This window comes from Piliocolobus tephrosceles, chromosome 21 (genome assembly GCF_002776525.5).
Source record: "Piliocolobus tephrosceles isolate RC106 chromosome 21, ASM277652v3, whole genome shotgun sequence".
In the NCBI taxonomy this organism is placed as follows: domain Eukaryota; kingdom Metazoa; phylum Chordata; class Mammalia; order Primates; family Cercopithecidae; genus Piliocolobus; species Piliocolobus tephrosceles.
The window spans coordinates 11,387,257-11,400,029 of NC_045454.1; the positions used below are offsets into that span (position 1 = coordinate 11,387,257).

At 56.7% G+C, this 12,773-nt stretch overlaps 1 protein-coding gene across 1 annotated transcript; it reads left to right on the plus strand.

Annotated features, from left to right (window-relative positions):
• The first annotated feature begins 8,164 nt into the window (after positions 1 to 8,164).
• On the plus strand, positions 8,165 to 12,773 carry PTGIR (prostaglandin I2 receptor). The gene is made up of 3 exons (XM_023182609.1): positions 8,165 to 8,286; positions 9,034 to 9,813; positions 11,581 to 12,773. Exons 2-3 carry the CDS (start codon positions 9,046 to 9,048, stop codon positions 11,971 to 11,973), a joined length of 1,161 nt encoding a protein of 386 aa, XP_023038377.1. The 5' UTR covers positions 8,165 to 8,286; positions 9,034 to 9,045; the 3' UTR covers positions 11,974 to 12,773.

Genomic DNA, 12,773 nt, shown 5'->3' on the forward strand with positions numbered 1-12,773 from the left:
CAGCTTACCCTCCCCTGCCAAAGTATGGATCCAATAAACTTGGTAACTGTGGCAGTGCCTGTGCTTTCAGGGAGACTGAAGTACGCACAGAGCTTGGGGCCACCGTGGGGGAAGCTGTGTCCGTTCTCATTCCTTCTGAGTGTGTGTGTTGGGGGTAGGGGTGGACGTGGAGTGAGTACGACTCCACCAAAGCCTCAGAGGAGGTGAGTATTCAGTGCTCTCTCCTCCACGATCGATCCTGAACTTAATGGTCCCGACGGCCCCAGAAGGCAGCTGACTACTTGTATGATACCCATGAGGAAACTGAGCCAAAGGAAGTCCTTTATTCAGAGTCGCAAAGCTAGGAGGTAACAGAGCGCTGACAGGGGTACTCTAGTGCTCCCTGAACCCCTCCACTAGCCTCTCTCCTCTCCTCCCCACTGGGTTGGACATTCTTAGGGTCCCCAGTCCCCATCCCACACTTCTCACCCCCTGAACGACTCCTTTTTTCACACCTGGTTTCCTTGTACCGCAGGCCCCCTTCTGTCCTAAAGTCCTGCGCTTTTTCTCTGCTCACTTGTTCATTCATTCATTCATTCATTCACTCTTCCAAACACTCCGAGTACCTACTCTCTGACCAGCGTTGGGCAATGCTAGGGACATGGCTGTGACCAAGACAGCCCTGGCTCTGCCCCGCCCTCTTGGGGCTCAGAGTCCAGTGGGAGAGAAAGACCTGTCCCCACATGGTAAAAACCCAGAGTGGGCAGTGCTGGGTCGGGGAGTGCAGAGGGAACTCCTGACTCAGCTTGGAGGTAAGCGTGCTTCCCGGAGAAGGTGACATCTGAGCTGGAACATGGTGGTAATAAAACTCGGGGAGTCAGAGAAGAGAGAAACATGGCTAGAGGGAGGCAGAGGAAAGAAAATAATGAGTACATTCCTTCATCCTTCCTTTATTTTGTCACTGTTCTGGAGACACGGGGGTGACTGTGACAGCCCTGGTTCTTGCCCTATATATATGGAGAGAGAGAGAGAGAGAGGAGACAAAGAGAGAGACAGAGGGACAGAGTCTCGCACTGTCACCCAGGCTGGAGTGCAGTGGCACAATCTCGGCTCACTGCAACCTCTGCCTCCCAGGTTCAAGCAATTCTCCTGCCTCAGCCTCCCAAGTAGCTGGGATTACAGGCATGCACCACCACACCCAGCGAATTTTTGTATTTTTAGTAGAGGCGGGGTTTCACCATGTTGGCCAGGCTGGTCTTGAACTCCTGACCTCAAGTGATCCATTCGCCTCGCCCAAAGTGCTGGGATTACAAACATGAGACACCTGCCTAGCCACAGTTAAATTTTTCTGGCTTTACATGATGTTTAAAGATGTTCTTGACTTGGCTGCCAAATTGAAAAACAGATATTTGACATCAAAGTCCATATTTCTCTGGAATTGCAAAGTCTTCTCTGAAATTGTAAGGTCTGGTGACTCACAGGCTGTAAGACAGGGCCTGGGCTTTCCAGCTCACCCAAATCCCCACCATGCCCTACTGTCTCCTGGTCAAGGAAGCTGGGGACCAGTTGCCATTTAACCTGAAGCCTGTGTCGGGGGCTTCTTACAGAGGAATGAGAAATCAAATGGCTGGGCACGGCGGCTCGTGCCTGTAATCCCAGCACTTTGAGAGGCCGAGGTGGGCAAATCACTTGAGGTCAGGAGTTCAAGACTAGCCTGGCCAACATGGTGAAACCCCATCTCTACTAAGAAGACAAAACTTAGCTGGGCATGGTGGCACGAACCTGTAATCCCAGCTACTCGGGTGGCTGAGGCAGGAGAATTGCTTGAACCTGGGAGGTGGAGGTTGCAGTGGGCCAAGATCACACCACTGCACTCCAGCCTGGGCAACAGAGCAAGACTCCATTTCAAAAAGAAAAAAAGAAAAGAAAATAAATATGAAACGTTCTGTGTTTCCATTGAAAATGGAGAGGGCCGGGCGTGGTGGCTCATGCCTGTAATCCCAGCACTTTGGGAGGCCGAGGCGGGCGGATCACGAGGTCAGGAGATCGAGACCATCCTGGCTAACACAGTGAAACACTGCCTCTACTAAAAATACAAAAAAAAAATTAGCCAGACGTGGTGGTGGGCGCCTGTAGTCCCAGCTACTCAGGAGGCTGAGGCAGGAAAATGGCATGAACCTGGGAGGCGGAGCTTGCAGTGAGCCGAGATCACGCCACTGCACTCCAGCCTGGGCGACACAACAAGACTCCGTCTCAAAAAAAAAAAAGAAAAAGAAAATGGGGAGAACGCAGGCCAGGGAAGCTGTGGGTTTGGCCAATTATTTTATCCGGTTGGCCCAAGGGCCTGAGGATCACTCCCTCTCCTCTCCCTCATCTCCTCTTATCTTGTCTAATACTCAGGCTCCCCAGCTTAGGGCTGGTGGAGGCTGGACCCTGGGTCTGGCTGGAGGTGGCTTGCTGGGCCTCCCCTCCACAGGGGGAATGTGCACAAGTCTGCTCCATTATTCACATTGGATTAGGGTCCCCCGGGTGCCTACTCTGAGTCTCCTGTAGGATCCAGGCAGGAGCGTCTGTAATTACATCTCCCTCCTGCTTCCCACCGCTGAGCCTGCTTGGCTCGGGCCTGGTTGCATCATGTCTGTGGGAGCCCCGGGGGAGACGGGGGACAGAGAGTGAGCCAGAGATGAGCTAGGGTGTGGAGGAGGAGCGGGGAGAGAAGCTGGGCAAGAAGGAGCTAGAAGGATTCCAGAATTCACGGATCCTGCATCCTTACAGCTCAGAACCTGAAATGCAAAGGAATCTAGGATCCCAGGACCTCTGAGGGCTGGAATTCCAGCATCTTTCAAGGGACCAAAATCCTGGGGTCCTGCGCCCTAGGGTTCCAGAGCCCGGCATATCAGGAGAAGTGTAAGGAGTTCCTGAGCCTAGGCTCTTGGGAGCTAGATCCTTCAAGCCCTGGAATCTCGGAGCTGCATAGTGCAAACCCTTCCTCCTTCACATCCCTGGTCTTGGGGGACAGAAACTATGGAGATGGAAGCGGTTGAATGGGACCTGGGTTGGGGGAAGGGAGGGATGCGGGAGTGGGGCACAGAGGGGACCAGCAGGAGGTGTCTTTCTGGAGGAGGAAGAGGATGGGGACCTGGGGCTGGGGGAAAGGAGAAGCCAGGAGTCACAATCCAGAAGGGACAGGGCAGGCCCCCGTGTGCCCAGCCTCCATGAGAACAGATCCAATTAATCTTATTAGATTTACCACCTCATAGCAGCACCAGCTTCTGGTCACCAGCTGCTGCTTCCTGCCACCCCCAGAGGTGAAGTCAGCTCTGGGGCCAGGCCCAGGCTGGGGTCAGAGACAGGCCAAGAGGTAGAGGTGGCTGCAGGGCGAGGTGCTTGTTCCTCCAGACCCCAAGGGCTCTCAGCTGCCCTATTCCAGGCTGTCTTCCCTCTGCACCCCCATCGCAAACTGCACCTGAACCCAGGCGCTCAGAGTAGCACATGGCCTGGCTGAAGGGGTAGGGCAGGGGAGGGAAAGCTCAGAGCCAGCAGGAGCTACAGTCTTGGCCATCACTTCCTAGGGGAACGGTTCAACAGTCCCATCTTGCTCAATGCTCACAGTAGCCCTCAAGGTGACTCTGTTTATCCCCATTTTACAGACAAAGAAAACAGGCCTGGGGCCCGGCGCAGTGGCTCATGCCTGTAATCCCAGCACTTTGGAAGGCCAAGGCAGGCGGATCATTTGAGGTCAGGAGTTCAAGACCAGCCTGGCCAACATGGTGAAACCCTGTCTCTACTAAAAATACAAAAATTAGCTGGGCATGGTGGCACGCACCTGTAATCCCAGCTACTCGGGACAGTGAGGCACGAGAATCGTTTGAACCCAGGAGGCAGAGGTTGCAGTGAGCCGAGATTGTGCCAGTGCACTCCATCCTGAGGACAGAGCAAGACTTCATCTCAAAAAGAAAGAAAGAAAAATAGGCACGGAGAGGTAACCAGCTGGGGTTTGAGACTGGAATGGGAGGATCGGACGGACCATCACTCTGGAGAGGCTCAGGGGGTGACAAGGAGGCCTTGAAGACTGGGAAATGAGGGGATCCCCAGGTGAGGGGCATGGCCCATTCAGAGGCAGGAGACTGGGTTATGCCCCCTGGAGCAAGGTGAGATGCAGCCACAAGAAGGTAGGCCAGGGCCTGTTTGCGGTGGAGGGCAGTGAGTGGTTAGAGAAAGGAGGCCTCTGGCTCTGGATGCTGGAACGAGTCAAGGCGAGACAGGTCTGGGACACGCAGCAGTTTCTCAAAGCAGTGAGAGGGCACAGCAGGCCGATGGCAGGCCTGGCAGGCATGAGCAGCTGGTGGTGAGTGTGTGCAGAACATGAGAGAAGGCCCGCCTCCTGCCAGGGCCAGTGCCAGGAAGACGGAAACCAGGGAGTCCGGAGAGGGTCAGGCCCAGGGCAAGCCAGGATCTTAAGTCTGTGGCACTTCCAGATGCAGGCCTGGGCTGGGTGTGGTGGGTCAAGCTTGTAATCCCAGTACTTTGTGAGGCTGAGGTGGGGGGATCACTTGAGGTCATGAGTTCAAGACCAGCCTGGTTGACATGGCGAAACTCTGCCTCTACTAAAAATACAAAAATTAGTCAGGCATGGTGGCGGGCACCTGAAGTCCCAGCTACTCAGGAGGCTGAGGCAGGAGCACCGCTTGAGCCTGGGAGGTGGAGGTTGCAGCAAGCTGAGATCTCGCCACTGCACTCCAGCCTGGGTGACAGAGTGAAATCCTGTCTCAAAAAAATTAGGTCACACATGGTGGCTCATGCCTCTAATCCCAGAACTTTGGGAGGCTGAGGCAGGCAGATCACCTGAGATCAGGAGTTCGAGACCAGCCTGGCCAACATGGTGAAATCCCACCTCCACTAAAATGCAAAAATTAGCTGGGCGTGGTGGTGAGTATCTGCAATCCCAGCTACTTGGGAGGCTGAAGCAGAAGAATCACTTGAACCTGGGAGGTGGAGGTTGTGGTGAGCCGAGATCGCACCACTGCACTCCAGCCTGGGCAACAGAGCGAGACTCCATCTCAGAAACAAAACAAAACTACAACATAGCTGTGTGCCCATGTGCACGCACAGAGTCCCACGAGCTCACAATACACACATACACACAATACTCACACAAACACAATCACAATGCTGAGAAAAATGCTCACTTAGGTCACGTGGGCCGCACTAACCCTACACAGAGTCACAATCCGGTTACACACCCACAGTCCCCAGCACATTCGCCTCGATCTCTCTCCCCTCCCGGGTGCTGTGTGTCACTTGGTCCGTCCCTAATCTCAGTGGTCTCTGAGCTGTCCTTCCTCTTTTTCCCTGCTGCCTCGGGGTCCTCCCCAGGGAGGCCTGGTTCTTTTCCTGGCCATGGGTGGAGAGAGGGCGAGAGGAGGGCTGCTGACTCCTTCCGTAGCTCCGCCCACCCTGGAAGCCGCCCCTGGCACAACGCAATGTGGATGATTCCTCACCCCAAGGCACCTGGCCGGGGAGCAGAACCCCCTTGTGGACACTGCTGTGGGCTTGGCCCGGCTAGCTGGGGCCATAGCCAAGCAGGAGGCTGGGTTTCAGGGGAAGGTGACTGAGGCATGTCTGATGCCAGTACAGACTCCGGGGAACTCAGTCCCCTCATTAGGAGGGAGGCACAGTCACTGCCACCCCTACCTGCTCCTGATGCAGGAACACAGAACCGATGCTGGGGTTGCCAGGGGCTCCTGGCTCCTAGTGGCATCAGCGGGGAAACTGAGGCCTGAGGCCAGGCGTGGTGGCCTATAATCCCAGCACTTTGGGAAGCCGAGGTAGGGAGATCACTTGAGTCCTGGAGTTTGAGACCAGCCTGGGTGACATAGTGAAACCCTGTCTTTACAAAAATACAAAAATTAGCTGGGCGTGGCAGTGGGTGCCTGTAGTCCCAGCTACTCAGGAGGCTGAGGTGGGAGGATTGCTTGAACCCCGGAGGTGGAGGTTGCAGTGAACTGAGATTGCAGCACTACACTCCAGCCTGAGTGACAGAGCAAGACCCCGTCTCAAAAACAAACAGCCAGGCGTGGTGGTTCACGCCTGTAATCCCAGCACTGTGGGAGGCCAAGGCAGGCCGATCACTTAAGGTCAGGAGTTCAAGACCAGCCTGGCCAACATGGTGAAACCCCGCCTCTACTAAAAATATAAAAATTAAGCGCAGGGGCACGTGCCTGTAATCTCAGCTACTCAGGAGGCTGAGGCACGAGAATCGCTTGAACCCGGGAGGTGGAGGTTGCAGTGAGCTGAGATCATGCCACTATACTCCAGCCTAGGTGACAGAGCAAGACTCCATCTCAAATCAAAAACAAACAAACAAGCAAAAAGAAAAACAACAACAAAAAAGAAACTGAGGCCTGGAAGGGACCGGGCGTTTGCCCGCAGTCCCACTGGGCATGGGAGCAGACGGGACTTCCTGAATGTTAACCGTCCTTGTAACAGGAAGCGAGAGAGAGGGAGGCTCCGGGAACCAGAGGCCACCCGGTTGAAACAAGGCACACGCCTGCCAGGCATCATCCTTCATTAATACGATATAACTTCCTGAGTTCCCTCTGGTCTGCCTGGGGACCAGACGGCCTGAGGCGGGACCACGTGGCAGGACCTGGAGCCCACATGCACAGGCACCCCCAGAGCAGGGCTGTGGAGTCCCTTAGGGAGCCACGGTAGGGCTGGAACTTGGGCGTTCATCCTGCTGGAAGCTGTGGGTGCCAGCTGGGCATGGGTGATAGGGAGATGGGGGGAAGGGGTAAAGGGGTTGTGGTCACACGCCAGGGTACAGAGAAGGCAAGACTGCAGCTGCCCACAGTCCAGTCCTTGGGTTGAACACATCCCTCCTGGCCTTGGACATGAGACATCTGCACAGGCTCTCTCCTTGTTACAAAGACCGATCTGGGATGTGCTGCAGGCTGAGGGCAGCCACCAGGCCCGTGAGGCCCGTGTTACCTCAAGCACAGAGGAGGAGGCTGAAGTCTACCAGCTCCTCTCCTCGCCTGGGTCCATCACGCAGCAAGGAAAAAGGTGGTCAGATGGAAAGAGGAAGTCAAGTCCAATGGATTTGAGACTGCCCCCCGATAAACAGCGGGGCTCAGAGAGGGCCTCCGAGGTTTTATCTGGCCCTTTTGGGCTGGGAGGCTGCCTGGGAAGCCACGGACTCCGTGGAAAGGGGGTCTCGTGAACGCTGTGCAGGCAGTGGGAACGCGTCTCGTGAACGCTGTGCAGGCAGTGGGAGCACGTGGGTCTGTCACACTGGCCCGAGGCTGCAGCGGCGGTGGCTTGGCTGTGTTTGGGGAGGGTGGGGGACACATGGCAGCAATGTTGGAGTGGACAGCTTCCTGTGATCAAAATATGATTCCTGAAGGTCAAGGTCACCAGGGGCCTAGGGGTGCTGTGCGAGAAGTCAGAGGGTGGCCCAGTGCTACCCTTCTGTGATGGGCCGTGGAAGTCGCCCAGGCCTGTTCCTGACAACTGGACACCAAATACGCCCCTTCATGCTTCCTTCTCGGGTCTCTGCAGGGTGAGCTGGGTGCCCAGGGACAGGCTCCAGGGACTAGCATGTCTTTCTCTGGCCAAGCCTCCTTCCTCAGCTTTCTGGAAGGAGTGAATTTTGTCCAGGGACTAGAACTCTCAGTGGTGTCTGGAAAACACCACATCAGAGAGGAATTTCCTGGTCATTTCTCAATCCCTGGGCAATGTCCTAAGCCCCAGGGCCTGGAGCCCAGAATAGATCCCAGAGGCCACCCTGAGACAGCCCAGGCCAAGACCACCCCATTGAAGCCCGGTCAACTGTGCCCTTCAGGTCCCTCCTAGAGGCCCCCTACTACCCCAGGAGGCCCCAAGCCTAAGTGATGGTGACTCAGGAATTTCCCACCCAGGCCAGAGAGGGAGACACTGGGGGAGGGAGGAGTCCTGTGTGCGGGGAGGTGGCAGGTGGCTCAGTGATGGGAACCAAGAGAGGATGTGGGGAGGAGAGTGGAGGCAGCGATGGGAGATGGATGTCCTGGGTTGGGCGGGTGGATGGGGAATGGGGAGTGTGCCAGGGGGGCCTCTGGAGAACAGTGAGGGAGGGCGGGGCAGAGAGAGGAAATGAAAAAGCTGGGGTGAGCAGGCGAGCTGAGGAGGGTGGGAGGGAGGGAGGGAAGGAGGGAGGAGGGAAGGAGAAGCTGACACACAGACCGCGACACAGGCAGCGAGAGACACACGGCGCAGAGCAAGTGAAGGGACAGACGCACGGGACAGGAGAGCCTGGGCAAGACTGGAGAGGTGCGGTGAGAGGCTGGGGAAGCAGCAACACAGAGCAGGAGCGGGTAGAGGCTGTGCAGTTAGAGGGAGAAAGGTACGGGAAGGACAAGGACAAGGAAGGGGACGGAGACTGGGAGATAACAGCAAGAGACCGAGAGACAGAGAAGGAAAGAACTGGCGATGCCCGGATGTTCTCTGTCTCTTTAATGGCAGAAACAGAGCTAGAGAAGGAAAGAAATAGAAGGTGGGGGGGTGCCAGCCATGGTGGTTCACGCCTGTAATCTCAACATTTTGGGAAGCCGAGGTGGATAGAGCACCTGAGGTCAGGAGTTCGAGACCAGCCTGATCAACATGGTGGAACCCCATCTTTACTAAAAATACAAAAATTAGCTGGGCGTGGTAGTGGCTACCTGTAATCTCATCTACTCCAGAGGCTGGGGCAGGAGAATCGCTTGAACCCAGGAGGTGGAGGTTGCAGTGAGCCGAGATCATGCCATTGCACTCCATCCTAGACAACAGAGTGAGACTCCGTCTCAAAAGAAAGAAAAGAAAGAGAAATAGGAGGGCGGGGAGAGACAGAGAGAGAGAGAGATACTGGAGAAGCCAGAGGGGAGAGGACTACATACACATACACAGGAGAACTGGGGGTTGACTGGGAGGCCCCAGCTGCCAAAAGGACTGGCCAGTAGGGACAAATGAGTGGGCTGGGTGGTGGGGGTAGCCTTGGCTCCCCCTGAACCCCCACCTTCCACCTTGGGAACCCTCCAGCCCAGACCTGAGATGGCGGATTCGTGCAGGAACCTCACCTACGTCCGGGGCTCGGTGGGGCCGGCCACCAGCACCTTGATGTTCGTGGCCGGCGTGGTGGGCAACGGGCTGGCCCTGGGCATCCTGAACACGCGGCGACCGGCGCGCCCCTCGGCCTTCACGGTGCTGGTCACCGGGCTGGCGGCCACCGACCTGCTGGGTACCAGCTTCCTGAGCCCGGCCGTGTTCGTGGCCTATGCACGCAACAGCTCCCTGCTGGGCCTGGCCCAGGGCGGCCCCGCGCTGTGCGATGCCTTCGCCTTCGCCATGACCTTCTTCGGCCTGGCGTCCATGCTCATCCTCTTCGCCATGGCCGTGGAGCGCTGCCTGGCGCTGAGCCACCCCTACCTCTACGCGCAACTGGACGGGCCCCGCTGCGCCCGCCTGGCGTTGCCAGCCATCTACGCCTTCTGCGTGGTCTTCTGCGCGCTGCCCCTGCTGGGCCTGGGCCAACACCAGCAGTACTGCCCCGGTAGCTGGTGCTTCCTCCGCATGCGCTGGGCCCACCCGGGCGGCGCCGCCTTCTCGCTGGCCTACGCCGGCCTGGTGGCCCTGCTGGTGGCTGCCATCTTCCTGTGCAACGGCTCGGTCACCCTCAGCCTCTGCCGCATGTACCGCCAGCAGAAGCGCCACCAGGGCTCCGTGGGTCCACGCCCGCGCACCGGAGAGGACGAGGTGGACCACCTGATCCTGCTGGCCCTCATGACGGGGGTCATGGCCGTGTGCTCCCTGCCTCTCACGGTGAGTCCCCTCCGGAGCTGGGGGGTAGTGGGGAGAGGAGGAGGGCAGCTCTGTGGGTTGTGCCCATGTCACAGATGGGGAGACTGAGGCTCAAAAGAATTCAGACATCGTGGGCATGGTGCTCACGCCTGTAATCCCAGCATTTAGAAAGGCCGAGGCAGGACTGGATGCGGTGGCTCACGCCTGTAATCCCAGCACTTTGGGAGGCCGAGTGGGGCGAGTCACTTGAGATCAGGAGTTCGAGACCAGTCTGGCCAAAATGATGAAACCCTGTCTCTACTAAAAATACAACAAATACATAAATAAAAAGTAGCCGGGTGTAGTGGCACGTGCCTGAAGTCCCAGCTACTTGGGAGGCTGAGGCAGGAGAATCGCTTGAACCCGGGAGGCGGAGGTTGCAATGAGCTGAGATCATGCCACTGCACTCCAGCCTGGGTGATAGAGTGAGACTCCATCTCAAAAATAAATAAATAAATAAGAAAAAAGAAAAAGAAAAAGAAAGGTGAGGCAGGAGGATCACTTGAGCTCAGAGGTTTGAGACCAGCCCAGGCAACATGGTGAAACCCCATCTCTATGAAATATTTAAAAATTAGCCTGGCATGATGGCCTGTGCCTGTGGTCTCAGCTACTTGGGAGGCTGAGGTGGGAGGATTGCTCCAGCCTGGGAGGTCGAGGCTGCAGTGAGCTGTGATTACACCACTACATCCCAGCCTAGCTGACAGAGCAAGACCAAAACAAAAACAAAGAAAACAAAAACAAATCAGACAGAGGCTTGGTCCCCAGTCAGACAGATCCTGGCTTTCTGGAGAAGTCTTTCTGCATCTGACTTCTTCTGACACCTTATCTCCCAGCTTAGGCATCCTGAACCCCCCATAATAAGATGCATCCCCCATCCTCCCCCTATCCCTGTAATGAAAGCCCACCACTCATTGAGCGCTTCTCTATGCCTGCCTCGTACTTAGTGGCTTACAAATACTTCCTAAGATAATTTTCAAAGTGGTCACAGCCACCCATTCCACAGCATTTGGCAGGAAACCAAGAGAACGTTCTCTCTCATCCCTGTTTTTACAGATGAGGGGCAGTGTCTCTCGCCCACAGTCACACAGAGCCTGGTCTCGGTCTTGGGTCCTTCGATTGTAGAGCCTGATCTCCCACTCACCTGGCTCCCCTCTGCCTCAGAGCAGGCCCCACCCTTGCCTCTGCGGGGACTCCTGTCCTGCCCCTCCCCAATGGGAGTGGCACAGACCCTGGTACCTACTCAATGTTTGTGACACCTGGTCGTGCCACCTTTCATCTGAGCCTCAGTTTCTGTTTCTGTACAATGCAAGAGGCCAGGCTGCATTGGGGGTCCTTAAATCTTTTTTGGGGGTTACCCTGACTCAAAGACTCAGATGCTGTGGACAGATACACACAGGCACCACCACAGCTCTGCGGCAGTTTCAGGGGGCCCAGCTGGGCGGCGCTGCCTTCTTGCAGGGATGTTATACTAAAAAATCTGTGGAGCCTGGGGGTCCTCCCAGCTTCTAAGGTTGGGGGGACCCATATACCTGTCCCCCATTCCTCTCTCCTTAGGCATCTCTGGCAATTTCCTGGGACTTTCTCTCCCTGTGTTCCCCAGATGCATTTGTTACTTAGTTTTTATCTTCTCTCCTTCCCCTCTGACATTCCACCCTTACTTCATCCCTGGTAAGCGAGTGGGAGGAGGGAGCCAGGCTGGGGAGGCTGCGGACTCCTGGGTGCTTCTTGACGCCCTCACCCTGCCCTCAGATCCGCTGCTTCACCCAGGCCGTCGCCCCTGACAGCAGCAGTGAGATGGGGGACCTCCTTGCCTTCCGCTTCTACGCCTTCAACCCCATCCTGGACCCCTGGGTCTTCATCCTTTTCCGCAAGGCTGTTTTCCAGCGACTCAAGCTCTGGGTCTGCTGCCTGTGCCTCGGGCCTGCCCACGGCGACTCGCAGACACCCCTTTCCCAGCTCACCTCAGGGAAGAGGGACCCAAGGGCCCCCTCTGCTCCTGTGGGAAAGGAGGGGAACTGGGTGCCTTTGTCGGCTTGGGGCGAGGGGCAGGTGGCGCCCTTGCCTCTCATACAGCAGTCCGGCGGCAGCACCGTGGGAGCGTCATCCAAAGCAGAAGCCAATGTTGCCTGTTCCCTCTGCTGACATTTGGAGCTGACCCTGTGATCCCTGTCTTCGAGGGACAGGAACCAGAAAATCAGGGACATGGCTGATGGCTGTGGATGCTGGAACCTTGGCCCCCAAATTCTGGGGCCGATTGGCTGCTGTTTCTCCTGCGCAGGGTAGTCGCTGCGGCTCTGAGAGTGCGGGACAGAGGAAACATTTATCCTGGAGCGCAGAAAGAATGGTTCTCTCAAAATAGCCAGTGGCCTGGCCGACCTGCTCTGGCCCTGGATTCCCCATCCATCTCACTGTCTAAATATTTAGCAGGCGGAGAAGTTCCCAGCGGCTTCTGTACACTCAGGTCTGCCCTGGTCTGGGTGCTGGCTCCAATCTGCGTCCACTCAGGGGGACCCAGCTGCCCACCCCAAGTCCCCAGGGGACGGCCCTCCCCTCTACCAAGCCACTCCAAGAGCCAGCTCCTCTCTGCTCCACAAAAATCAGGGTTCTTGGAAAAGGTCCCTGCCTTCCCTTGCCGCTGGTCCCCCATCAGGCTTGGGAGCCCTGGCATCCCAAAGGGGCAATGGGAGGAAGGGGAGGCTGCTGCATCGTGGGTGACAACGCAGGACTTGTGCTTGGTACAAAAAGGGCCTGAGACCTTCCACCTAGCTTGATGGGCTGTGAGATGAGAACTGTGAGGGTGCAGGTGGCGGGGAGACAGATGGAGAAGCTGGCAGATGAAGAGTAGGGGCTGGGGATCCCGGGGACTGCCCCAGAACAAAAACCTAAGTCCTGTGCCTGTCTCCAGGGTCCTGAATAAATAAATGCCTCCTTACAGAGCCTGA

Bases quoted from the DNA above. Each gene is read 5' to 3' on its own strand.
- PTGIR (XM_023182609.1), top strand. From the start codon at position 9,046: ATGGCGGATTCGTGCAGGAACCTCACCTACGTCCGGGGCTCGGTGGGG. The intron at 9,814-11,580 runs GTGAGTCCCCTC...CCCTGCCCTCAG, and splicing joins TGTGCTCCCTGCCTCTCACG to ATCCGCTGCTTCACCCAGGC.